At 44.3% G+C, this 27,057-nt stretch overlaps 3 protein-coding genes across 7 annotated transcripts in view; 2 read left to right on the top strand and 1 right to left on the bottom strand.

The window, feature by feature from the left end:
* LOC146683801 (uncharacterized) overlaps positions 1 to 27,057 on the top strand; it is a 246,868-nt gene that overhangs the window by 38,401 nt on the left and 181,410 nt on the right. The gene's annotated exons all lie outside the window — the stretch shown is intronic.
* sf3a3 (splicing factor 3a, subunit 3) lies at positions 4,219 to 12,667 on the bottom strand. The gene is made up of 17 exons (XM_085447030.1): positions 12,050 to 12,667; positions 11,893 to 11,940; positions 11,427 to 11,479; positions 8,635 to 8,740; positions 8,480 to 8,552; positions 7,055 to 7,146; positions 6,875 to 6,957; positions 6,612 to 6,750; positions 6,460 to 6,528; positions 6,293 to 6,360; positions 5,644 to 5,751; positions 5,474 to 5,543; positions 5,213 to 5,377; positions 4,856 to 4,966; positions 4,681 to 4,771; positions 4,548 to 4,603; positions 4,219 to 4,473 (listed from the first exon to the last, which is right to left on the bottom strand). The coding sequence occupies exons 1-17, from the start codon at positions 12,143 to 12,145 to the stop codon at positions 4,396 to 4,398; spliced, it is 1,506 nt and encodes a 501-aa protein (XP_085303156.1). The 5' UTR covers positions 12,146 to 12,667; the 3' UTR covers positions 4,219 to 4,395.
* LOC146683809 (ubiquitin-conjugating enzyme E2 E2-like) overlaps positions 13,233 to 27,057 on the top strand; it is a 58,582-nt gene continuing 44,757 nt past the window's right edge. For 3 of the 5 annotated variants that reach the window (XM_085447005.1, XM_085447003.1, XM_085447006.1), the window contains exons 1-2: positions 13,233 to 13,387; positions 17,841 to 18,038. In XM_085447005.1, the coding sequence (XP_085303131.1) occupies positions 17,848 to 18,038 (191 nt within the window). In that variant the 5' untranslated portion in view covers positions 13,233 to 13,387; positions 17,841 to 17,847. Of the gene's footprint in view, positions 13,388 to 14,115; positions 14,179 to 17,840; positions 18,039 to 27,057 lie in introns of those variants that run through there. The other 2 variants (XM_085447007.1, XM_085447004.1) reach the window with 2 other exon arrangements.

Raw genomic sequence — 27,057 nt, 5'->3', positions numbered from 1 at the left:
GTCAGAGACCAAAAGTTATCCAGAGCGTGCAACACCCCAAACTCTTGGTGAGCACATGCGATCATCGGCTGATTGCACTCACTGGTTGTCTTGTGGTTGTCAGTGTGTCTCCAAATAACTGCCATCTAAAATATAAATGCAGATAGACTGCAAGCACATTGCAATCAACCCGAGTTCACTGCAAATGCAACACAGCTTTACATTAGGGATTTGCACAGACCTGGTGTCAGTGTTCAAAGCGACAGCATCATGGCTTTGCTGCACAGAGCGCCATCATTTGGTCTCCAGCCGCCGTTTCCCCAGTGCAGCAGTTCTCTGTTCCTGCTGCTCCAGAGTGGCCAGAGATGAGTCATCACAGCTTCATTCTAACATCTCAGAACTATCGATGTTTACGTTTGGAGTGAGTTTGACAGCTGGGACATGCTTTAGCTGCCTGAGTTTAGATGAGCAGCCACGAGTCAACAGTCACTACAAGAAAGTTTCCTGTGCCAATGGGCTTTCTGAAAAAGATGCTTCAAAGTTCTGATCACAGAGTCCTACTTGACATAAGCCCCAATATATTTGTCACTCCTTGGAGTGATACTGGAGTAAACTGGGGATCTTTTGCTTCTTAGCCAAATGTGTAAAACACTGCACTATGGAGCCACAGTAGTGAGCTGGTCCTCTAACAATGGCCACTTCTTTCATGTACGTCCATCAGTTACATGTAAGAGCAGGGAGTTAAACGGTCTGTGAAGAAAATCTGAGAGAGTTTAAGAGATAAAAGAGCTGTGATGAGCATCAGGGGCAAAAAAATCAAACTGGGATCGATGGAGAACCTGCCGGTGTCACTGTCGGACACACCAGAGCTAACGGTCAGTGCAGGGGAACATTTTAATGAGGTCATTAAACCTGCTGTGGTTCTCATAATGAGACAGAAAACAGAACAGGGTCGTCTGTCTGGTTCCAAAGGGAGCAGACGTTTCTGAGGACACACAGGACCTCCAGTGATTAAATATTGTAGAAACTTCCATAAAACTAAAACTGATGTTGGTATTTATTAGACATTAACTTGATATGTTTTTATATCTGAGTTTGAGCTGGCACGCTGGACTTCTCCAAGATGCCAGAAATAATCAAGAAATTAATTTCAGGAACAAAAGTTGATGAATAATAAAAAATAAATGACCAGTACTGTCAATTTGAGGCAGTTGTGGTGAAATACATTTGTTAACCAGTGTCTCTCCAAAGCAGCTTTGCTAAACTGTGTTTAGGATATCAAACATCAGCATCTCAGGTCTTTTGGATATTTCCTGCATTTTTCCCCTTTCAGATTAAAAGAAGACACTTTCAAGCTGTTTTTATCAGAATGTGTTTTCATACGGTCTGTAGAGCAGCTTTCATTGTGCAGATGAGGGTTTTTGTGTAATTAACCTGATGGCAGTATTTCGGTGGCGTGCAGTTGGAAGAGGAACACATCAGCAGACAAAAGCCAACCAGCCGACATCCAAGCAGCCCGGCTCGTGTGAAGGACTCACTGGAGCAAAGCTGGTCCCTCAGGACGACCTGTTGCCTGGCTTTAATGGCTCTGCCTGTGCCCATGAAAACGAGACGTTCGTGCTGCTGGCAGTGAACATAAATCGTCGAGCCTCGAGTCACCAATCACTGCAAATGTACAGCGTAGCACTTGGAAGGCAGCGTGCTTCTCTCAGAAGTCTTTGTAGAGAAAAAGGCTGAGAAACAGAAAGAAGGCAAACACGAGGATAACAATACTATTCTTATTTGAATGATCACTGACACTAAACAGTCTTACAGCTCCGGTCCTGCGACTGTGCTGGACAAACTCATAGAGACGAACAGTTATTGACTTATTGAAGATGGTTTGCCATCTTCTGTAATGCTCTGATTTCTCACCACCAGCACGTTTCATTTATTCCGTAAATGCACCGGCAGGTCCACACAAAATGTTTCCACCAACCGTCCCCACACACAGCGTTGAGCCATCTTATGTTTACCTGTTAACAGATCTTTAGAGATTTGACACCACATTTTCAAATGTTTAATATTACAGGTTATTACTCTGATTACACACCAAGTCTGATACCACAGACAGATTAACACAGTTATCCACATATTTCCAAATAACTTTGCTACAGTCTCGGTGGTCACATGCTTCCACATGCATGTAAGTGATGTCAAGAGCACCTTTTCCACTGAGATAAGTAATCTCTTTAACTACATAATGACAAGACTGGATCAACCATAGCTAGCTGAGATAAGCTATGTTTTGACAGGGAACAGAGTGAGTGAGCAAAGGCTGTGTCAGAGGACGTCTCAGTGCAGCTAACTCACTGTGAGGATTCAAAAGACTGTTTGAACATCTCAGTGAGAGCAGTTTGAGATGATCTAACATCCTCTGAACATGATGACTCTTATGAAATGGTCAGCAACAACATCCAGGCAGGCTGTCACGTTTAAAGTCTGCTCAGTTGGTACCAAGGAGCCCACAGTAGTGAACCACCACCAGCAGCCTGAACCGTGGGTACAAGGCAGGACAGTGCTGTTCACTCCAGCTGTGGATTGACAGACACCTTGTTGTAAATGAGTTACGGCTGCCGTCCAATCAGCTTGAAGCATTCTGGCCTTTCTCAGAGGTCAGAGGACAACCGCCACTCACTCACTGTTTGCTGTTGTTTGGATGATCCTCTGTAAACCCTAAAGATGATTTTGTGGGAAACCTGAAGACCTGGCCTGAGGGGGGAGTGTGACCTGCTCACCGTTACCATCGTCTGCCCGTTCTAAACGTGCTGACATGTGTGGTAAAATTTGTAAATTATGATTATCTGTGTCTGTGTGTTGGCCCTGCGACATGTCCCGGGTGGACCCCGCCTCTCGCCCTATGACAGCTGGGATAGGCTCCAGCGCCCCCCGCGACCCTGAAAAGGATCAGCGGACGCAAATGGATGGATGGATGGATATCTGTCAAAAACATAGATAAATTTAACAACCACGGTGCAGGTGCTTTGATACGGCGCCGTGTGTTCATCTGCTGAAGGACGAGCCATTAATCAGAGTCATCTCTTCTGTTCACAATGTTGTCATAGCAAAAGGCAACATATTACAGGTGTGTGTGTGTGTGTGTGTGTGTGTGTGTGTGTGTTAAAATATGAAGGCTAAATCCACCATAGATTTTTTTCTTTTTAACAAATGTTTTCAAAATATGGGCGTAATTTAAAAATCGACCCTTTATGCCTGTATTGTGTTAGTTTGTCGTGGTCTACAACAGTTGATGGACTCTTCAGTCTACATCCTTTTTCTTTAGTTTTCCCAGAGTTAACGTCACAGATGCAAGAGCGCCATCTGGTGGAGCTCAACAGCTCCATGAACACGATTCAGTGCAAACGATAAAGCTGCTGCATCGCTGACACGCTGGATAGAAGCAGTGCACCTCATCAGTCTGGATTCCAGATTGGAGACAACTAATCTTTTTCTTTCCTCCACAGCCTCAACTACACACGATAAGATGATGATCAAATGAATGTTTCACTGAAACTGAGATATACTGACTCCTACATATCGATAAATGACTGCTGTTCCTTTGTGATGCGTTGTCATCAAACTAATTAAAACTGTTTTGAATGAATAATCACAGTCGATGTTATCAGAGTTTTAAACTGTAGTTACATAGAAAGGACATAACACACACAAGAGTGGAAGCATATACACCACGGGAACGTCCAGAGAAGAACAGAAGCAAAAGTCCTGTAGCAACATGGACGTGTCGAGTACAGAGGGATTCACCAAAATCTGTATCTAAGGTTGCTGGACCATATTCTTGTACTTTGAATGAGCAGAGCAACCTGGGCTCTCATTACACCTGCAGCAACTTTCTCTTTTTCAATGGAATAATCATAATCATAATAATAAATCAACTTTTTGATGATGTTCTTTGTCCAGCACCTGTATATTAGAGTCCTCCCTCTGTCGTGTTCGAGGGCTTCGGAGGTTCTGCTGATGGTTTCAGACGTCATTTCCAAATGATCCGAGTCATCGTGGTTGTTGTAAACCAGGCACGGCTGCAGGAGCTGAACCGCCGACTACAGACTATACACAATAGCTTCAGCTTGCAGAACTCGCTCCATCCATACATCAGTATTAAAATATCAAATATGTAAGGGACTATTTTCAGTCCTGTCCTGGTGATTTTAGGAATTGTTGAAGGACCAGGACGAACAAGCGTGCTGACAAAAGTTTCTACTTTATTATGATCATAAATGGTCGCCACATTACAAAGTTATGAAAAGTTGGTGATGCTGTTAAAACCAACTCTACAGCTCACAAAGAAGAAACACGAGTAAACAGGATAAAATCAGAGTTTAAAGCAGCTGTTCAGAGTTGGTGTCTTTCAGCCCCCATCTACAACAAGCCCTGTCTCTTCAGATCCTCGTAGGTCTTCTTGTTGACCACGTTTCCACTGGAGTCCTCGTACTCTTCCTGAAAAGCACATCAGCAAAAGCAATTAGCAGCTACACCACAACAAAACACAAATGTCTGCTGAGTGTTGGTACCTCTGTGTCTGGCTGCCACCGCTCTGATGCTTTCTGGGACTTGAGCTTTGCCCACACTACAGTGACATAAAACACATAAATACATTAACATCTGAACACGAGCTGCATTCAGAATCTGCTCCAATCAACTCACAGGACACAGCATCCTCGATCTGCGTGACGTTGGCAAAGTGAGCGGTGTTGGGGATTCCCAGGCAGCGCATCCCGTGAGCGTGTCTCCACTCCTTTAAACAAACATGGAAGTTCATCAACCTTTAAACGCCCCCACAGTCACTGCCAACCACGAGAAAACAACAACAGCAACATACTGCAAAGTGCCTCTGGAAGGCCTTGGGTCCTCTGTAAGTGTAGTTTCCACAGATCTCACAGTTGTAGTTGATGTTCAGCCCGTGCAGTTTATAGAGCCAGTATGGAATTGGCTGCAGGAGTGACAAACACACACGGTTACTGCGGGTGATCAGGTAGACAACAATGAAACATGTTATTTAAAAGTAGCCGTGACATTAAAGTGAGAGCGTGTCCTCTGAGGGATCTATCAGCGTCACGTAACAGCAGCGCAGGCTGCGTGTGGATCGACACGACTCGCGTTAACACATGCAGATTTCACACATGCGTGTTACTGAGGCCGTAACGGTTACTCTGTGCAGGTGTGTCTGCAGCTTTACCTTGCCGTCCCAGCCCAGTGGCAGGTTCTTGGGGTTGTAGATGATCTCGTTGTCTTCGTCTTCGCTCTCGCTTTCACTGACCTGCTCTTCCTCCTCCTCCTCACGCTCCTCTCCGGTCCTGGCCTGCTTCCTTTGCACGTTCTCATGAGTGAGCTGCCTTTGCTCCTGTAGCCACATACGCAACATATCAACATGTGGTTTCCTCACGAAGCCGGCTCGAAACACGAGCTCCAACAGCAGCATTAACACATCCAGACTCACCCCAAGGATCTCCACGTACTCGTATACTTGAGCTTCCAGGAAGGCGATTTCCTTGTTCCGCTCTGTGTCTCTGTTGGAGTGACGTAGGAAAGCATTAAGAACTACATACCGAACACTTTGATGAGACGTTATGAGGACGTGACATTCGAGGGACAGTTTTACACTCTTACTTTTTAGGTCCCTTTGCTTTGGGGTTCTTGGCAAACAGTGAAGGATCCAGTGATTCCAGGGACTTGCCTTTGGTGCTGAAGAGCCTCTGAGCTCTCTCCTCCAGGGTCCTGAACACAGACACATTCAACCATTAACTGCTGGCTACCAGCTGCCAGAACACCGACGTCCTTTTGACTCTGTTACAAGGCCCCAACTAGACTTTTGTACTGTGCCGTTTTAAACATGTCTCAACAAACACACTTGGCAAACACTAAAGACAGTTTCTGTCAGCTGCTTTGTTTTCCAGGTGCACAGCAGGCAAAACGTCCGACTGACCCACAGAGAGACGGCTTCAAACCAGCCGACAGGTGGGGTCAGCAGCTCTCTGCAGCTCTTTGTCATCCTCCTTGTCCACAGAGGTCACCACTCGATGGCTCTGCATATTTCATTTGGGTTTTTTGAACACCGGATGCTCTTTGTGGTCTCAAACTGGGCTCTCACTATACTAAGGACGCGCGGCGTGAGGTTATCTGTAGTTCACAGATGATTCCCTGTCCCCACAGAGCTGGTTTTCCAGTAATATTCTGCTTGGAATATGAAAACAATCAGCCTTTAATGCTGTAGAAAGTGAGTTATTACGCTGCTCCTGTCATGTTTCTAGAAGCTTACCCTCCACATTTCAGTCCCAAAGCCATGAGTGCTGACTTCAACCTGTCCAGACCCAAAGAGGCCAACTCCTACAGCAAAGAGGGAAACGGAGAGTAAAACAAATATGAAACCATTATTTATGCAAAACACTTTGACTTCAGTCACATGTCAACAAGGATTGATTTTACCTCCCAAGAGGAGAAAGCAGAGAGGTCCAGATGAGCACCTGCATGTGTCAAAGCACTACTCGTCTCTTTCTACAAATAATCACACGCAAGAAGTCAGAGAGGTTCCCAAAACCTAACCATCATCTCTCACTGGTCCCAGCAGAAGAACTTACAGGCCAGCCTGGAAAGGTCCCATTCTCCCATTTCTTCTCAAACTCTGACAGCACTTTGCCATAAAGGTCGTTCTGGTCGAGCAGCGGCTTGACCCGGTCTGTGTAGTCCTGCAGGTACTCCAGCAGCATCTCCAGATACCTGCAGAGCACGAGGCATTTAAACGTGTGCACTTCTGCATGCAACACTGACGTGTGACTGAGGAAGCAGATTCTTTACAGTTATGCTTCCAAGCTGACGTCTTGAATAAGCAGCATGGACTTACTTTTTGTATTCAGCATTTTTCCTGTCCTTGGGAATGTCGAACAGCTGGTCAAATGAAGACAGGTAGGTGATGTACTCCAGCTTCTGTACAGACACAGGGCACAGACAGCAGTCAGACACATCCTGGCTCGGAGGCTTATTCTTTATTAATGAGAATAAACGGCTACTTCAGGATCACAACCTCAGCTCCCTTTAAGTTGATGTACTTCAGGTAGCAGTCGTGCAGATCGAGGTATCGGCCGTATCCCTCCTCATCGGTGAAGTCCACCATATCTGCCATAAACACAAGTCATTCAGGCACTTTAAGCCTGGGTATGAAGGTCACAGATGTTACTTACAATAACTGTTAAGTGTAGTTATGCAACTGCAGAGCAGACGTGGGGGAACTCAACACAATAAAGTGTGTTTGGTAACCAAAGGCAGCCAGTGCTTTGCCTAAATGAGCCTTTTCATGAATGAAGAAAGAGTGTTGATGCTTTCATGGGGCAGCTAATCCAGCTGTGAGATGGTAACAACACCTACAGCCTGTCTGACACGTTCTCAAACACGAGGCTCTCTGTTAGTGGCGATTCGCAGCAGAACTGATTAGCATAAGCAGATGATCGGTGCTTTGCATGCTTCTTTTCCAGTGAGCTCCGGCATCGATCACATTTCCTAATTTGACCCAAGAACAAAAGTAGCCAGAAAAACGTCTCCCTACAAACGTTACTGCTGCTCAACACTTACGACTACTAAACCGCCAGGTTTGGTAGTCGTGAAGCCAACTAATGGGTTCAAACCATTTAATAATATCATATTTGTGACGTTTACAAAGTGCTCTTCTGCACTTCAATGCTGCACAAATACTACGAGCTATTGTGCTTTTCCATGACACACTGTGCAGGTCTACGAACAGCCCAGCTTGTTTTCAACTCTATTTAACTTCCTACATTTGATCGATTGTTATCCAGTCAACTAAGCCAAGAACAATAAAAAGGCTGCTGACAGTCTGCTGCTACATGCTGACCACGTCCTGTTTATCTGGGAGAAAAAGGACACGGTCAGTATTCACATCTGCAAACATCTGATTATTAATCCTAATTTTGACCTTGGACCACGTCCTGATTGTTCCTCAGCTGTTACAAAATGAAATCAAACTTGTTGGCTGCTGTGTGGGTCTGTATAATTGAAAGTGTATTGGTATAAATGTGTGATGAATGTCATTCATTCATTCAGGCTCATTCAGAGGGAGCCTTCACCAACAGGATGGACACCAAATGGCACAAATTTCCTACAATTAGAACTAAAAGAGAAACTGTCAGTGATCAGCTGCTCTGATCGTCTTAGATCGCTGTGTTTTTATTTCAACTGCAGATTTCAAACACACGTGTGCAAAAACAAACAACACTGATCTGATTCTCACACTTCAGTAATCGTTCTTCACACAAAGTGATGCTTAATGCAGTGTAGCTACTTTCTATGAGTTTCCTCATTAGATCCCATTTTTGTTGTTGCAACAAATGAAAAAGTCAGGAAGCATTTGCTCCTCTAGCTGCTGTTCTGTGGGATTTGCATGTCGTGCAAACGTGTTCTTGACTCAGGACAAGCACGTGTTGTTTGAACTCACTCTGAGCCTCCTCGCTGGGGTTATCTCTGGCCTTCATCAGCTCCTCGAACTCTGCAGACATGGGGATGGAAATCTGCAGGAAGGACAACAGAAATCAGTTTCAAAGACCTGATGTACGCTTTCAGTTGACATTTTGGAATCAAAAGAATAAATACTTCATTGGGATGCTTTCGGTGGAACTCCTTTATCTGTTTGAGTCGGTTGTAGAACTCTGCAAACTCATTTGGTCCTGAGATGGCTGCAAGTTCGTCTCTCCTCATTCTGTCAGACAAATAATCCAGGAACACGAGAAGAACAAGAGGAAGTCATCAGGACAGCTGGTTTTTCTGAAGCAGCAGTCATGCATTCACCCCTGGACTTTTCAAGAGCCAATGGAGGTGCACAGGAGAGGCATGCTGACCAAGCTCTAAACCATCTTTACTCAGACAGTGGTCTATTACAAAGTGTGTGTACTGTCCTACTGCACTCGTGTGAGAACAGTGTAACTGTGCAGTCTTCACAGAGTGTGAGTCCTTTTGTCCTGTAGCCTCTATAAGCGCTTCTCCTCATATTATCCAGAGTTCATATTCAAAAGCAGCTTAAGTGGAAGATTATCCTGATGGGCCATATTACAGGACGTCTTGCTTTTGTGTTCAGCCAATCAGGCATCAGACATAAGCTGACACATGATTTCTGCCTTCTTTTGTTAAGTAAAACTGTTTCTCTTCAGTAGACAGACCGAATCTTTGAATGATGTAATCATCTACGTGCTGTAACAGCAGTGTGGTGAGCATCGCATTTAACACAATTCAGCCACTGTTGCTGACAGTGAAGCTACACAAATGTCAGTAAACACATCCACCAACTACCTGACTGACAGGATGCAGTATATGAGGCTGACCAGGGCTCTGTCTGAATTGGTGATGTGCAGTACAGCAGCTGTGCTGTCTCCATGTTGGCCTGCATTTGTATAGCGCCTTACTAGTCCCTAAGGACCCCAAAGTGCTTTACACTACATTCAGTCATTCACCCATTCACACACACATTCACACACTGGTGATGGCAGCTACATTGTAGCCACAGCTGCCCTGGGGCGCACTGACAGAGGCGAGGCTGCCGGACACTGGCGCCACCGGGCCCTCTGACCACCACCAGTAGGCAAACATGGGGTTAGTATCTTGCCCAAGGATATTTGTCATGCAACCAGGAGGCAGCCTGGGATCGAACCACCGACCTTCTGATTAGTGGCTGACCTGCTCTGCCACCTGAGCTACAGCCACCCCAATGTTCACCATGTGCACCTCAGACATCCACCCACAAAAATACTCTGAACATCCTGCAGTGGTTGGATGTATTAGTAATGAGCAGAAGCAGAGGATTCTGTAGCCTTCAGAATGTGAACAAGACCAGAGCGATAGTGACCGACTTCAGAGGGAAGAGAAAGGCTACACGACCCACGTCCTCGGAGAGGATCTTGATGCGGTCGAGGAAAAAAGGACCCGATAGGGCTTTGGAGTTGACGTCAACAGGCTGACGTTACAACAGGCTGAAGTGGAAGACCGACAGGGGGCGTGGACTAGGGCTGCCACGATTAGTCGACTAGTCACGATTACGTCGACTATCAAAATAACCGTTTGTGGCAGCCCTAGCATGTACAAGAAGAGTGAGCATATATAAACAATGCAGGCTCAGATGCTTCAGTGTGAGGCGATTATCTCACTCAGTTGTTGCAAGCACATCACTTTTCTTTGGCGTGCTGGGGAAGCAGCATCGTGACACAGACTGAACAGACCGATTAGGAATGCTGGCTCTGTGGTCGGCTACAAACTGGACACCTGATGCTGGAGAGGTCGTGAACACACCGTTATCCACCATGAACAATCCCGACCACCCTCTGAAAAACTTAATCTTATCTTAATCTATCTAACTTAGGCGTGAAGCGTAGCTTTGAGCTTCTTGTGCTGCTGGTTCAGTGAATTTTGGTCAGAGTGCCGAAACCTGCAGCTTCAGAATCTGTGAGCTGTCTGCTTTTAGCCCCGACGGCGTGTCTGTGTGCGTGCCGTCACGTGAACGATCCACGCTCTGTGTTTACGTCTTTGGTGGGATCCATGTATCTGCTCTCATTTTGTGTTTTAGCTGTTTGGTGGTTGTTTAAATAGTTTTGTGAGCTTTAAGCTGAGGTTCTGGCGTTTCAGATAAAATACATTTATATTTAAAAATCGATTCAGGATTTACTGAATCGATATCGCTTTATACAAGCTAAAATCGATTTGAATTGGGAAATCAATTTTTTAAACCCAGGACCTAGCAAAAACAATTTGAGGTGTTATGTGCCTTCATGGAAATATGCCTTTGACACAGTTTGCTACTCCGATTCGTTATCAGACTTCAAATAACCAAAATATCTCCAGAATATTTCCTTGGACCCGTCTTTTCCAACAGTGTCCTCGTCTTGTGAGCCCTGGGCATGTCCTTTCAGGTGCCTTGTTCAGTAATGCTACAGCTCACGTTTTTCTTCACAATTTGGTGTCATTTGGTCTTCTATCCTGCTCACACGCCCAACATACTGCTATGCCCAGCTGTAGTAGTATTATCACCTAGCTGTTTCTGAGTGATTTGCTACTAGACTGGTGAATAAACCCGCGTGTGTGTGGACCCCAAGTTAGAGAACAACAACAATGTCACAGTAGAGCAGACGATAGTCTAGCAGATTCACATCATTTCCAGAAGTGGTGAGATTGGAGCTGACGTTAACCATCTCCTGTCATGTGCCACATGTAAGAAACGTTACGTCCTCATCCTGACTGTCACAAGATTTTTCAGGCTTCTCGTGTGAATACACCTTTAGTTGGTCTACTTTTCAAGTAACTGCTCAAAAGTTTGTTTCTTTACTTCTGTAACCGCACAAAGGTCCAGCCAACATATCTATATTTGAGTGGAAATGACTGTTCGCTAAGAAAACACTCACCCATCTTTGTCTTCATACAGGTCTCTGAGATTTGCGCTCACTTCCATATACCTCTGCAAGAAGAAGCGCAGACACCTTTTTACCAGCGTTGACCATTAACAGTGAAAAGCTGCTAATTATCAAAAGTGATTCTTTGTCTCCAGTGTGCGTCTCTGAAGTCAGGTTTTAACCATTTATATTTTACACCTAGTTTTAATGACCTCTGACGCACTTGGGGGCAGATTTTTGGGGTGTCATTTCGTTGTGACACCGCTTCATTCAGTACATCTGATTACGTTCTTTATCTGACCTCTTTTCCCGTGATTAGTGTAAGAAAATGCATCAAATCCGCTAATAAATAGTGCTTTGCACGTTTACAAAATTGTAACCTGGGTTTTATGAAAGGTTAGTTATTCGTTGAATTGCCAGCAAATACTATTAGCCAGGTGGTGAGAACAGTTTTAAATGAGTCCAAACTCTTACTCACATCCAACATCGCTCTTGTTCGATGGTCAGAATTGATTTGTTCACGCAGCTGAAATGAGAGTTGGAAAAAACACACGGACAAATGTTAATTTCAGCGTTTCTGGGATTCACGACCAAGCGTAGCAATGCTAAAGCTAGCCTTAAGTAGCACCACTTACCGTCGACTTCTTGTGTAACATTTCTTTAGTTTTAGCATCCATTAGCCTCTCTTTCTCTTCGTGATAGCGACGCTGTTGTTCTAATATAGTTTCCATTGTCCGCAAAAATGTAGAACGTTTACTGGAGACGAAGTAAGGTTTCTAATGGGGTAGAATACAAATGAACGAAAGCGGCAATACCCGCCGTATCTGGTACGTTTGTTTTCAATGGCGCATGTCGCCGAGCTAACGGCCCGCACTCTATTAGCCGTATGAGAAACATGAACCCGTGGAAGGGTTCCGCAGTGGTCATGTCCGTCTACAATACTTCTATATTTTTTTTATCTGAAGCCTTTCGACAGTTAATAATAACATTGGTTCCAGTTTATTTTTAGACAATTACCGTGAAATCCTTTGACACAAATTGTTGAAAGTAATGGTTTCGTTTAGATTTTGACCGTTTTAGCTAGATGAGTTGATGGGCATAACAGCAATTCCTTTCAAGAGGATCCCTGGTGTTTACATTACTGAAATGTAGAAACTGCTTCTGAAAAGTACTCTTTTTCAACGTGACGGGTTGGCACCACACCGTGCACGGTCTGTGCCGCGTGCTCGGTGTTCTCTTTGCACTTCCTTTGTAGTCTACACTACCATCAAAGCCTGCCATAACACACAACGCACCCTCGCGGAGGCGCGCGCACGAAGGCAGTCTGGAGCCGTCAAGCGTCGGATTGGTTAAAGAGAAAAAGACCGGAAGTGTGAACTCTTCGGAGGGCTTGTTTTTTCAATCAGTTGCTTGATTCAATAAAAAAAATAATCGGAACTAGGTTGCATTATAGACTGACATGTTTGTATATTCCTTGTGATTTTTTCGGCAATTTTCACTGGTATCAAAATAAAATCCAAATTTAAAAATGTAATGGTTTGAAATAACATGTTACACAGTATGATCAGGGAAGATAAAGCAAATAGGCTAACGAGTGCAAAACTATTCTATGAGTATTGATATTGGGTGAAAGGACATTACAAGCCTCAGGTCTACTCGTGCACACGTGAAAAATTACAGAGATTAGTGTAATTTTTTTAACCTCATTTGGAATAAGTTAAAGTGTATTGCATCATATGAATATTGTTTTTTATAGGCAGTCTTCAGGGGAAATAAGCCACAGGCTTTTATTTTGACAGATCACACCGGAAACCCTGCTCGTCACGGTCGCTAACGTGACAGTCGCGGTTCCACCACATTCTCGAGCAGTCAGTCAAAGCAGCGGACAGTAAAAAGAAGCGGACGAGCAGCGTTGCGGATTTACAGAATAAACAGTGGAGCTCATAACACATACGTCCAGCCAGCTTATAAAGGTGAGCTGCTCGTATTCTTCTGTAATGGAGTCCACTCTATGAAGACAACGAAGATTTATTGGGTTATTTTGTGGGGAAGGGGGCGGGGGTGGTGGTGGTGGGGGGCATCCATTCTGTCTTTTGTGCTGGAGCAGATTTGGCAGCGGTCACTGAGGTCCGCTGCTGTAGAGGAGAGATGTCGGACAAGTGTGTCCTTCAGCTTTATCTTCTTCGGCGCGTATAAAGATTGCGAGGCTGTCTTGCTGTTAACTCTTCACACAGCCAACAAAACAGGCGATCCGGGCCGCGGGAGCTCGCTGGCCCCTCATCTACAGCTCTGTGAGCTGTTTGATGTGGACTAAAGAGGGTTCCCCCGAACGTGGTCTAAAATCTGAGCAGATTTAAACCCGTTTCTCATTAAACGACTGTGTGTATACCATACGAGACCTTTAGAGTCATAGGCAGATGCACATTAATTCGGCATATATCCATGCACCTAACTGAACTTACTAAAATGTAAACTATAATAATCGTTGGCCCAGTCGTCACTCAACCGTTAACAGCGAAATAGCCTTGCTAGGAATCCGAGCCAAAAGTGGGAATTCCCTCTTTACAGAGTCGGGTACAGGAAAGGTTCAAACTCGTAACTGTTTAATGAGCCGTTAGCCTCAGACAAAAGAACAGAATGAATCCACGGGACTGTGAGTGCCCTGCTGGGTGGGATCTATGTGTAGACTCGCTCAGTGACCGGTTGAGCTGTTGTGACAGTTTGGGAAAGAAAACATCCTCCGAAAGCCCAACACGAACCACCGGTATGTCTCCAACTTTTGGTTTCAGTATGTTTGTCCTCACCTGACAACTGGAAACACGCAGATGTGTACAGAGCTGTTAGCAGCTCACCCTGAGGTCTGAAACGATGTCCTTCTGTGTCACTCTAACCCCACCAAAAACTGGAGTGAGGTATCAGCTCTCCACCACAGTTAACTGCACAGTCTTCATGCTGCAGCTGTTTGTCAGATGTCAAAGGTGGAGTGAGCTAACCAAAGCCACTGTCATGTACACCGCCCGTCTGTCCTTACTGACTGTGATTCTATATTCACGTGAGCAGCAAAAATGCCCTCACAGCCATTCGTCTGTGTCATGCATTTTTCATTGCACACCAGGGAATGTAAATAGAGGCATTCACCTTGAGCTCCTCTCTCACATACACAATAATGGGGACAATTGATTTAGCGAGGCTGACCTTGTAGGTGTCTTTTTCTGAGACTCGTAGGTTGTGACTGACAAACGTTCAGCCTGGCTGAATGTCAGAATGAACCACACCAGAGCTCGGTGTTTAACTAATGACATCTGCGGGTGTATCTTTGGATGAGGACATAGGATAACGCTGCTTGTTTTTATTATCATTCAGCAGTCCAACGGCAGCAGGTTGTTGTCAGTAGGCTGTCTCCTCCTTTATCGGACAGAGAATCACGGCTGTTTTTAGAGTTCTGCAAAAGGACCTTTTTCTGATCCAGCATGACTGATGTGGGTTCAGTGCACAGATAAGGTAAACAACGTTGGATGAACTTGAGTGGGGCAGTCTTCCTGCACACAGATTTGTTTTGGTTTTTTTTAAACAAACCTTTGATTATTTCTTCACACTCCTGTTCTTGGTGAACTCCGTTGTCTTCCTTCCTTATTCTGGCCCACTTGTCAACCAGTAGGCATTTGACCCATGCATATATCATCCTCCTTTGGATTTTGGAGGGCTACACAGGAGCGTGTTTGCAGTGGGTGAAAACCCCGTTCCGCCTGCTATCTAAATGAAAGCGTGTAGGCAGACGGGCACATTTACAGGACCCTAAATTAGTTTGAAGTGTGTAACAACAGCCCTATGACATGTATACAGTTCAATGAGCAATAAGTTACCAGTATGACAATGTTACGATCACACAAACATATTTTCCATAATGTTATTTAAGGTGATGTTTTTCCTTCTTCGATCTGCTACCCAGAAAATACGTCGTTGGCTCGGTGACCTCAACTCCTTGTTGATGATTGCGAGGTGGAAAATCTCTGAGGCTTTGACTTGTTGTAGTTGTGCTCAGCGGCTCAGCAATCTGATGAATTTCTGTTGTCCACAGTTTAACTTTCAAACCCAAAGTATCTCCCTTCATTCCATTCATGGATTCACTGCACAGTGCCTTATAGGGTGGCTGAAGCCACAAACCTAAACTACCAGTTAATTCTTTGCTACTTCTCAAGTCTGAATGAAAACAGATGTGCAGATGGAATAATGCTGGATTAAGACACCTCAGATTGAAAAAAATCAGCTTGATTGGATCATCATCGGCTCCTTATGAGCTTCAGAGAAATGACTGCATATCAGACCGTGAGGCCTCCCCTTAAACTTCCCAATATGTCTGCATGCTTGTGTGTGGTGGCAGTGACTACATGGCAGCATGAGTTTGTGATTCCCTTGAAGCACATATCCAAATACCAGTGGCTGTGAGCATGACCTGGACATTTTGAAACCTCCAAACTGTGAGAACATTGCTGTGTGAACAAGCTTACGAAATGTGTGCTGTTTCATAAAATGTTACACTGCACTTGTACGGCAGAGTCGTGGAGGCAACTGTCAGGATACGGGGGACAAGGACAGCCACGAATGTCCAGCTTACTGGGTTTTGCTCAGCAATATGCGAAAGATCAACTGGCTGAACTGGGACACAGAATTAACAGCCTGCACAGAGGAAGGTGTTTGACCACAGCACAGGTGAAGGCTCCCCCATGCCCCCCATGAGTACTAGTGCCAAAAAACGGAAAGGCCCACAAGCAAAACTCGAGGACCTGCAGCCACTACTTGGAACGTTGTTGCAGCGCAGCAAAGCTGTTGGTTTCTCAGGAATTCAAGAGTGACATCGTTGTACCATAAATCGGCTCGGATCCCTTCTTCAGCTGCACTGTGAGAAATGCACAGATGCTGTTTGTGTGACTGATGCTATCGACACAGCATCCTGAGTTCGTAATTACAGCTTTAAATATGCCCATGAAGTTTTGAAAAGCCAGCCCTGACTGTTGTGAAACAGGCGTGTAACCCACAGCACAGATTTTCTAACACACCCTGCAAACAGGGTGTTGAGCATGAGCTGGAAGCTGGAGAAGCCTGCAGTCGAAGCAGATCCCAGGTTGACCTGTGGTTTTGTGATTCATACAGGATTCCCAGAAACTGGAGTGTGTCCTGATGAACATGTGACTGCTGTGTGAAAGCAGAAATCAGGTGTCCTTTAAAGTGCAGGACAGACTGTTCGACTTACTATTTGCAGTTTTACTGTTTACCATTTCAAAATGTGTACTTCTCACTGACTCTATAAAAAACAGCCATTTGAAGCTTGACTGTTGGGATATTGCCTTCAGCATGCAAATCAACAACAAACACTTACCTTTTCAAGAAGAACTAAAAAGATGTGTGCACATAAAACGGTGTCAGGGAAGGCAGCTGAAAGAGTTTTACGTGACACGTTAAAGAGGCGTTCGACTGGATGATCAAGGCTCAGACGTATGAGAGTGAAAATCCCTCTGAAAGGGCGACAGCTTCTTTGCAGGAAAGGCGTCAGATTATTGAACAGAGACATGAAAATAGTAAAAGATGGAAGACGTGTGTAGTGTCTTTGTCTGTGTCAGAAAGCTCTCATCCATCTGTCTCTTGTTCAGTTCGGACCTAAGCTCTCTTTGTCACGTGCCGCTTTATCTTCTGCTGCGTCTTCTCCTTGCTCATTTCCATCCTCCTCCTCTCCCATACCTCCTCCTTCCTTCACTCGCATACCTGCCACGCCTCCATGTTCATCCTTGTCTCCACACTTGTCCCCCTGCACCTCTGTGTGGTTGCAGACGTCCTCGTTTCCTGTGTAGCTCGTTTTACTCGTCTTTTTCACTCCCACACAAGACAAAACCAAACATAATTAATAGCAACGGGTGACGCAGCTTGTGTTGTCATAAATAATAGGTAAATGAAACTGTAAATTTGTTTTTGGTCGATTATTTTTTGGTTACAACAAAGCTTCTTGGAAATAAATCTTATGTTGTTGTTTAAATGGAGCCACGTTTGTAAGGAAAATGCATCTGTGCAGCAGAGGTGAGGATGTGACGAAAGGCCATGAAAATCCTGCCAAATCTTCTCTGTCAGTGCCAAACAGCTTATTGTGCTATTGACTCGTGTTCACTGTTGTTTATTAGGTTGGGTAATTGATGTCTGAAGAAATCAGACGGGGCCTAAGCAGCATGTGGAACAGTCCCCACAGCCTGGCGCCTCCTCATGCTGGTCACCAGCTTGGTCACACACTGCTGTGGGATCCCACAGCAGTGTGTGACCAAGCTGTATTTAAAACTGTGTTTCTCAGATGACCGACCTGCAGTGAAGGTTGAGTAAACCTCTTCAGGTGTGCTCGTTACGTGCCGTTAAAGCCTGTGTGCATGTGCAACCATCCCACAGCGTCGCCATGTCCAGTGAGGTGCAGCCGAGGCCGGACGACAGCCCCAACACCAGTGGGGGGAGTTCGGACGCCGAGCAGAGGGAGGCGGCTCCTCCGGAGCAGCCGGGCCCCGAGCAACGGGACCAGGCCCAGCCCAAAAAGAAGGAGGCCAAAATCTCCAGTAAGACCGCTGCCAAGCTCTCCACCAGTGCCAAGAGGTAAAGCTCAGTGCGCTCACTCTGTTTTGCGTTGTGCACTCTGCTGGGTGTGCGCCCGTTTAGCTTCTTGAGTAGTCGTCTGTCGCTCACTTGTTCTCTGTGGTACTGCTGTTTAAATTGCTGCTTTGGTTTTGCAGTCAAAAGCCAGCATCAGCGCTGCACTGTAACCTTCTGTTAATGAGGTTACAGCAGCCACTGTGAAATAAACACTAAACACGAGATGCAACATTAGGACACTCATTAGATAACTGGTTAAATAAAAAGTAGGCGAGTTATGAAATGATGAAAGTACCGCCTGCTTGTATCTAATACATCTTTGTTGTTAAATCGAGTAGTAACAGGAAAAAACACATACTGGTGTTCTAATACTGATAATGGTGGCGTTTGGCACCTGTAAAGCAGCTGTGCTGAGCTTCTCTAAGCATGACAATACAAATGTTCTACGGTGTTATTGGATATGGAGTAGGGCTGGGCGATATAAACGGTATAATGTTGATGTTGATGATGTCATCAAGCGGCGCCTGTTTTGGTCGAAAGAATCGCAGCAGCTAAAACCATTATCATCTGCAAATTATGCCGACAGTCACAGCAAAGAGATGAAGCACTTTTGAAATATGGGGAAAGCCAAAAACTGCGCTTCCTCCACTTCCGTAACATTGATTGATTAATGCTGAATTCTCTCGCAGCTGCTCTGTTCCCATGTTGTTGCAGTGTATTAATAACTAACCTCGTATTGTGGATGAATGATCTCAGTTGTTCTCCTGACTGACGTTTGGCCCGTGTACAGCATCCTGCTATGCGACTGCATTTGTCCCTGACCACCAGAATCCCTCACGTTAACTTTTATCGAGTGGAAAAAAAATTGGCGTTCATCCTCCAGCTTCACTGTGCTAATGTTATGCTAACATAGCTGTGTCGCTAGCAATCACGTAGCACAACATTATATACCAGGTAGTCCAACTTCAGTAACCCTGCAAATGCCACTGCTGTTTAGTTTTCTGTCTTCATTTATGTTGGAAGTGATAACAGAGCTGAACGTTTGAATGTTTCAGAAATCTCTCAGTCTGAACATGCTTTAACATGTTTAGGTGGAAACTAGCGAGCTAACTTCCTGTTAACTTTTAACTCCGTTAAATTTAATAACTTCTGTTTTCATGGATGTAAAACTTAATTGTTACACCTGGTAAAGCAGAAGTGTAGACGGAGTTTTGGACCCAGATTACTCTGAAGCTCCTCACTACGGCAGCGTAATGCTCTGACGATCCATCAAGCAGTGCGGCTTACCAAAGTTGTACTAAAACATTTTTAACAGATTTCTGCCAAAATCAGTTCGAGGTCAGTAAGCACAACCAGAATTCATACATAAGGCACACTCTCGATTTTTGAGAAAATTAAAGGATTTTAAGTCCTTATAGTGTGGAAAATACGTTATACAGAAGAAAAGAATATATCACGATATATATCGTTACCGCACGTGCTTCAAATTATATCGCGATATGCAGCTGTCTTTAAGCCTCCAGGTCCCAAGGACAGAGTTGGTGTAGTGTCTGTTTGCACCCGTGGTGCTGCTGCCTGTCCTGCTGCCAGGCAGCAATGTCTTTCTGAATCAAACACAGGATTTTCATTTATAAGAGCTTGCAGGTTTCCCCAAACTGATAAACAGTGCATTTGCATCATGACTGAATCTAGCAGCACTGACTAACTGTGAGCTGCGGGATCAGTTTCATGATCTTTAATATGCAAATTGTCATGACCACTGATCAATGGCCATGAGTCCCATTCACAGAGAGCTGGGGAATGGCTGCAATCACAGCATTGTACGATGGTGACAGATGCACCCTTAGGCCCCTCCTCCATTCAGAGGTGGGCTTTCCCTTTTTCACATACGTGGTGGTGTTCCAGGGTAGAATAACAGAGCTCTCTTTGCCACTTCTTCAAAGTATTAAGACGCAGTTCCAAAGGCAAACCCACTTGTCTGGTGCTGAGAGCGGTGCTGTTGCTGAGGTTGGGGTCATCCTGTAATCTCTTACAAACTACCTCCAGTGTTTTAGTGACTGGAACACAAGTGAAGAGAGATGTGACATCGTATGAGACCGTGGTTTCATCTGCCTCACCTTCTCTTCAAAACCCAAGCTGTTCTGGATGTGGTGTTCAGAGCTGCCTACCAATGGGCTTGAGCTGGTTTGAGTCAAGCAATCCATTAATGTGAAAAGGGATCATCTCTGAGTCAAGGATGGTCCAAGGATGCAACTAAGGGTGCATTTACAATGCTGTGATCTTAGCCTTGGCCATTGATGGTCATTGGTACATCGTATTGCATATTAATGATCACGAAACGGAGCTCACAGCTGATTGTTACAGAGGGGTGCTCGTGTTGGTCATTACACAGATGTTATAAGGTTGTAAACCTGCAGTCAGCTGAGACTGAAGAAGCCACCTGGATGATGATGAAACGTTTCTCAGCTTCCTGGGATTTTCTTACCTGAAAGATTCAAGTTTTGTTTTTATTTACATTCATTAATTTTGTGTGTAAACAGCTGATTATGAAGGGCTGATGTTAGCTGATTAATACACCACAGCACGTCATCGCCACAATCCCTGGTTAACTAATTAATCATTGATGATTTGTTATTAATGCTGAATACAGTATCACTTAATGTATTATCACTTACCACTAGTAAATGGCCTGTATTTGTATAGCGCCTTACTAGTCCCTAAGGACCCCAAAGCGCTTTACATACCCAGTCATCCACCCATTCACACACACATCCACACACTGGTGATAGCAGCTACATTGTAGCCACAGCCGCCCTGGGGCGCACTGACAGAGGCGAGGCTGCCGGACACTGGCGCCACCGGGCCCTCTGACCACCACCAGTCACTAGTGTCATTAACATAGTTAATATCAGCACTATTGTACATACTGATATACAGTGGGGCAAAAAAGTATTTAGTCAGCCACCGATTGTGCAAGTTCCCCCACCTAAAATGATGACAGAGGTCAGTAATTTGCACCAGAGGTACACTTCAACTGTGAGAGACAGAATGTGAAAAAAAAATCCATGAATCCACATGGTAGGATTTGTAAAGAATTTATTGGTAAATCAGGGTGGAAAATAAGTATTTGGTCAATAACAAAAATACAACTCAATACTTTGTAACATAACCTTTGTTGGCAATAACAGAGGTCAAACGTTTACTACAGGTCTTTACCAGGTTTGCACACACAGTAGCTGGTATTTTGGCCCATTCCTCCATGCAGATCTTCTCGAGAGCAGTGATGTTTTGGGGCTGTCGCCGAGCAACACGGACTTTCAACTCCCGCCACAGATTTTCTATGGGGTTGAGGTCTGGAGACTGGCTAGGCCACTCCAGGACTTTCAAATGCTTCTTACGGAGCCACTCCTTTGTTGCCCGGGCGGTGTGTTTTGGATCATTGTCATGTTGGAAGACCCAGCCTCGTTTCATCTTCAAAGTTCTCACTGATGGAAGGAGGTTTTGGCTCAAAATCTCACGATACATGGCCCCATTCATTCTGTCCTTAACACGGATCAGTCGTCCTGTCCCCTTGGCAGAAAAACAGCCCCATAGCATGATGTTTCCACCCCCATGCTTCACAGTAGGTATGGTGTTCTTGGGATGCAACTCAGTATTCTTCTTCCTCCAAACACGACGAGTTGAGTTTATACCAAAAAGTTCTACTTTGGTTTCATCTGACCACATGACATTCTCCCAATCCTCTGCTGTATCATCCATGTGCTCTCTGGCAAACTTCAGACGGGCCTGGACATGCACTGGCTTCAGCAGCGGAACACGTCTGGCACTGCGGGATTTGATTCCCTGCCGTTGTAGTGTGTTACTGATGGTGACCTTTGTTACTTTGGTCCCAGCTCTCTGCAGGTCATTCACCAGGTCCCCCCGTGTGGTTCTGGGATCTTTGCTCACCGTTCTCATGATCATTTTGACCCCACGGGATGAGATCTTGCGTGGAGCCCCAGATCGAGGGAGATTATCAGTGGTCTTGTATGTCTTCCATTTTCTGATGATTGCTCCCACAGTTGATTTTTTCACACCAAGCTGCTTGCCTATTGTAGATTCACTCTTCCCGGTCTGGTGCAGGTCTACAATACTTTTCCTGGTGTCCTTCGAAAGCTCTTTGGTCTTGGCCATGGCGGAGTTTGGAGTCTGACTGTTTGAGGCTGTGGACAGGTGTCTTTTATACAGATGATGAGTTCAAACAGGTGCCATTCATACAGGTAACGAGTGGGGGGACAGAAAAGCTTCTTACAGAAGACGTTACAGGTCTGTGAGAGCCAGAGATTTTCCTTGTTTGAGGTGACCAAATACTTATTTTCCACCCTGATTTACCAATAAATTCTTTACAAATCCTACCATGTGGATTCATGGATTTTTTTTTCACATTCTGTCTCTCACAGTTGAAGTGTACCTCTGGTGCAAATTACTGACCTCTGTCATCATTTTAGGTGGGGGAACTTGCACAATCGGTGGCTGACTAAATACTTTTTTGCCCCACTGTACATTGTTGCTCGTGTCTGTGCCTCGTTTGTTGTGTGTCTGTTTATTCCACTGACCTCTTGAAGGGAACGAGGAATTTTCCTCAGCATTAATAAAATTCTTATCTTAATTGTTTAACAGCAGGAAGCTGTTTAGAGGCCAACAAGCAAAAAATAAATCAACAAACTGGAAAAAGTCCTCATTATGTCACATGTTGCTCTGTTACTCACCAGTTCATGGCAGGTTGAAACTGGGTATACTGGTGTGCTGACACTGGTTGTCTGGCCAGCAGCAGAGAGCTGCTCCTATGTTGATGCCAGAGCTGCTGAGAAAGTGCTTGTTGTTCTCCACACCGTCACTTATCGGCAGCTGTGCTGTTGATGAACGACATGCAGGAAGTGCAAGAACAGCTTTACCTAAATAAAGGCGTTATTCTACTACTCTTAATTATATTATCTGGGAGCTGCTTAATTAGTGTCAGATCCAGTCTGCAGCAGCTCCAAACAGCCATCATCAAGTGTTCCTGTCCCGCATGGGCACACACAGGTGGGCTGAAAACACTGAGAGTCAGGTGGAGACCAGAGATGGACCACTTTGAAGTTCATTGGCTGGTTGTGATTTTCCTTCTTAGTACAAATACTGTAAACCTTTATTTCATGGAAGTCAGATGTAATCACTCTTTAGGTCTTCATTTTTACTCAAAACTGCAGCAGTTTAGAGCACACACACACACACACACACACACACGTGCACGCACGCACACACACACGTGCACACACACACACGCATGCACACACGCACACACACACACACATGCGTGCGCACACACACACACGTGCACACACACACACGTGCACACACACACATGCGTGCGCACACGCACACACACATGTGCACGCAGTAGTTGAGGAACATTGGCACGTACAGGTAACTTTATCTACACATGAGGCTGGTTGCAGCGTGGCAGTGCTGCGTGTTCACTGTGTCATGTAGGACTGCTGTGTTCCTGCTGTTATGCTGGAGCTCTTTAATCCAGCTGATAGTTGTAATTTACTTTAATATAACTTGTTATTTAATGAATATTTAATGAAATAGAATTTACATTTGGATTTAATAAAACAAACAGGAAAACACAAGAACAGATTATTATTTTTTATTAAGATGAAAAAATCCATTTATCGACATACAAATGTATTTATTTTATAGAAAAAAATGTTGAATCATTTCTCAGAGAAGAACACCCAAATCTTACATTTGGGAAAATGTGTTTCTTACTTGCCTAATAAATAATAAAATCATTTTTAGTTATTAACATGTTTTTTCCCTAAAATGTTCTAATATAATCTGATAAATGAGTTTCTCACGGTCTGTGAAGTAAGTCTCAAAATGACAGCGATGCCAAAGACATGCTGCACAGCAGCGTTACAGCTGTGTACTGTGGCTGTCTCACACTGCTTTGTGTGTTTGAAGTGTCTTTTAATAAAAGCACAAGGAGTGCAGTGAAGTCGCTGCTGAGGCTCATACTTTCTTTCAGCAAAGATTTGGTTTGATGTGTGTGTGGACACTCCGTGTGGACTATGTGTGTCCACACAGAGTGTCCACACAGTGTGGACACTCTGTGTGGAGCTGGGAAAGAGCCATCTGAGAGAAATGTTTATAGTTCATATCAGGGTTCGGTTACATCAGTCAGCTGCTTAAATCTGTTATCCCCCCCCCGCGTGCTTTCTAAAGTGGGCTCTTTATTTCAGCTGTTGTGAGGCGAGACAATGACTGGGACTGTAACGTGTAGAGGACAGCACTTAATCACAGCCTTTGTGCACACAGTTTGCAGTGCGTGCACTCTGCTTTAAAGAGCCCAAACATCAGACTGTCTGCGCCCCTTCCAGCAGAGTCGTTGTCGTTTCGAGCCTGGACCGTGTCTGTTGGGGTCGTGTGCGGTACGACTGTTTGAGTGTCCGTGAACATTTTCAGCAGTCGTTGTGTTTTTGGGAGTTAGCAGCCCAAACATTAGCACGTGTGCTGCAGGCTGCTCCTCTTGGACTGTGTGTGTCAGGATAACTTGATGTGGCTCTAACTCTAATCCAAGCACACGGCTGACTTGGCCTGGTATTATTCTCGCTGTCATTGGCCTGTTTGCTGGCTGTCAGAGCACGGACAGGACTTTTATCGACTTTATGACATATTTCTACTGAGGAAGCTCATCCATGATGATTATCTTCACCACGTGAGTCATGTTAGTTTTTGTTTTGTATGAAATACATTTTCACATCTTGTTGTATCTGTTACATCAAAAGCCGTCCACGTGCTGTATTCACACTTTGAAAATCATAATGCATATATGACAAATGCTTCATCGTGCAGCATTTCATCAATGGGAGTGTGTGGATTTGCTCGTGCGTGCACTGGATATTATATCTATATTATTATATGAAATGAGGTCAGTCATAGCAGACGCTGCATCAGATACATACAGAGAGGACCTCTCGTCCACAGTGGGGGCCGTGCCATAAAAATAAGGACCTCGAGGGTAACCACTTAAGGTTTATTTGACTGGTAGCTTTTGTAATAAATCATCAGGTGCTGCACATGCAAAGCTGCTTGTATACGTCATAGACTGATCCACATACATGCAGAGTGTAACAGTGTATTCATGCACTGTGGAGCCTCGTGCACACGCATGAAGAACTGGGACTATAATCAGAGGCGCCTTTCCTTTCAGGTTCATCTCACTGCTCTCACTAACAGGTTCCCAGCTGCACTAGGGCTGCTCGATTATGGCAAAAATGATAATCGCGATTATTTTCACTGAAATTGAGATCACGATTATTTGACGATATTTATTTAACCCTTTAAGACCTACTATAGAACCAAGTCCACCAGAGCTTATATTATTTTTTTACATGCTGTAGTGCCATTTGTGGGAGCATTTCAAGTTGCTATACATCAATACAACTGTTATAGCCCATATTTTAATAATATGTATGCATTAAGTCCATAGTAATTACATAAATTGCAAAAAAGTGCAATAAACTACAAAAAAATTGAAAATTGCTTTTGTTTTGTTTACATATATTTCTACTTGGAGAAATTTAAGAGGTTTATCCCTCAAAACTTTAAATACAATAAAGTTGCAAAAAATAGTTTACAACAACAGGAAATTTATTTTGAGTGTCTTCATAGTTTTATTTTGGAGATACAGCAATTTTTATATACTGCAGGAAAAACAAAAAACAATCCTATGATGCAAATTTGCAAAGAAAACAGCAGGTGCATCATTTCACTGTGGGAAGTGTTACGAACAGCTGATAGGAACGGGATAGCGTGTTTCTGGAATATTATGCTTTTGTTGCTGCAAGCGCTTTTTATGCAATTTTTGCAAAGCTATATGTGGAACGAAACCGTGACCGAGGACAAGCTGATGGCATCAGATGTAAGTACAACTCCTCCGGTTTCATATGCAAAACAAATTATTGCGCTAGCTTACACGGTTCAGGTTCTACAGGGATTTAACAATAGTTACACAACACGGAGCGTGCTGCTCTGACCGGCTTTAAAGGGTTAACAATGACTTTAAAAAAATAATATAAAATAGTGTGCAACACCACTGAAGTTTTTTTTTTTTAAACTCTCTTTTCAACCAACAGCAGTCACTCTCCAAATAACTTCTGCTTAGCTTTCCGAGCTTCCCTCGGGTCCTCTTAATCAGCGGTCTCCAACCTTTTTTGTGCCACGGACGGTTTATGCCCGACAATATTTTCACGGACCGGCCTTTAAGGTGTCGCGGATAAATGAGGGAGGGGCTAATAATCGGCTCCGTCATTTTTAATGATCGTTGAAAGCCCAGATCGTAATCGTGATTAAAATTCGATTAATTGAGCAGCCCTAAGCTGCACTAGTCAAATTTTGGCACCTCAGAAAATCCTGAAGCTGTTTCACGACTCAAGTGTGGAGGTTGTGTTACCGGCTCCTGCTCCTCGTGTTTCCTCCCCATCTGAGCTCAGTTTCACAGCAAACCTGCAGCCTGTGAAGTACACCCTGATCCACAATGAATGTTTTTAATGATGAAGTGTAAGAAGCATAATTAACTTCTTTGCACGTCTGTTCTCTTTAGGTTTTTATTCTGTAGTCAGAGTTTTCTTTCCATGTTTCCTAAAGCCTGAAAAAGAAAAGTAGCAACAGTTTTGGTCGAGTTTCTTTCTTTATGTGCACGAGACCATTAGACAAAGTGAACCTTGTTGTATGGCCATCCTCCCACTCAGCAGTAGTAGCTTTTAACTGCCTTTTTTCCCCACAATTTTCCTTTTATTCAATGGAAACAAGAGATAGAGGATAGAAACTCAGACACAGGGAATTGGACTGATGTGCACTGAAGCTGTAATGTATCCATCAGACAACAAGCAAGTGCTTTGCTGCTGTCAGTCAGTTTTCAATGTTTCTAAAAGAGCTTTTACTGCTGGATGTTTCTCAAATGTTTAGACGGGATACTCCTCAGCTGTTGGTTTTT

The sequence above is a fragment of the Copadichromis virginalis genome, linkage group LG22, assembly GCF_057382275.1.
Source record: "Copadichromis virginalis isolate Kocher_CV1m ecotype Utaka linkage group LG22, C_Virginalis_male_GT1.1, whole genome shotgun sequence".
Taxonomy (NCBI): domain Eukaryota; kingdom Metazoa; phylum Chordata; class Actinopteri; order Cichliformes; family Cichlidae; genus Copadichromis; species Copadichromis virginalis.
This window is presented reverse-complemented; position numbering and strand designations above follow the sequence as displayed.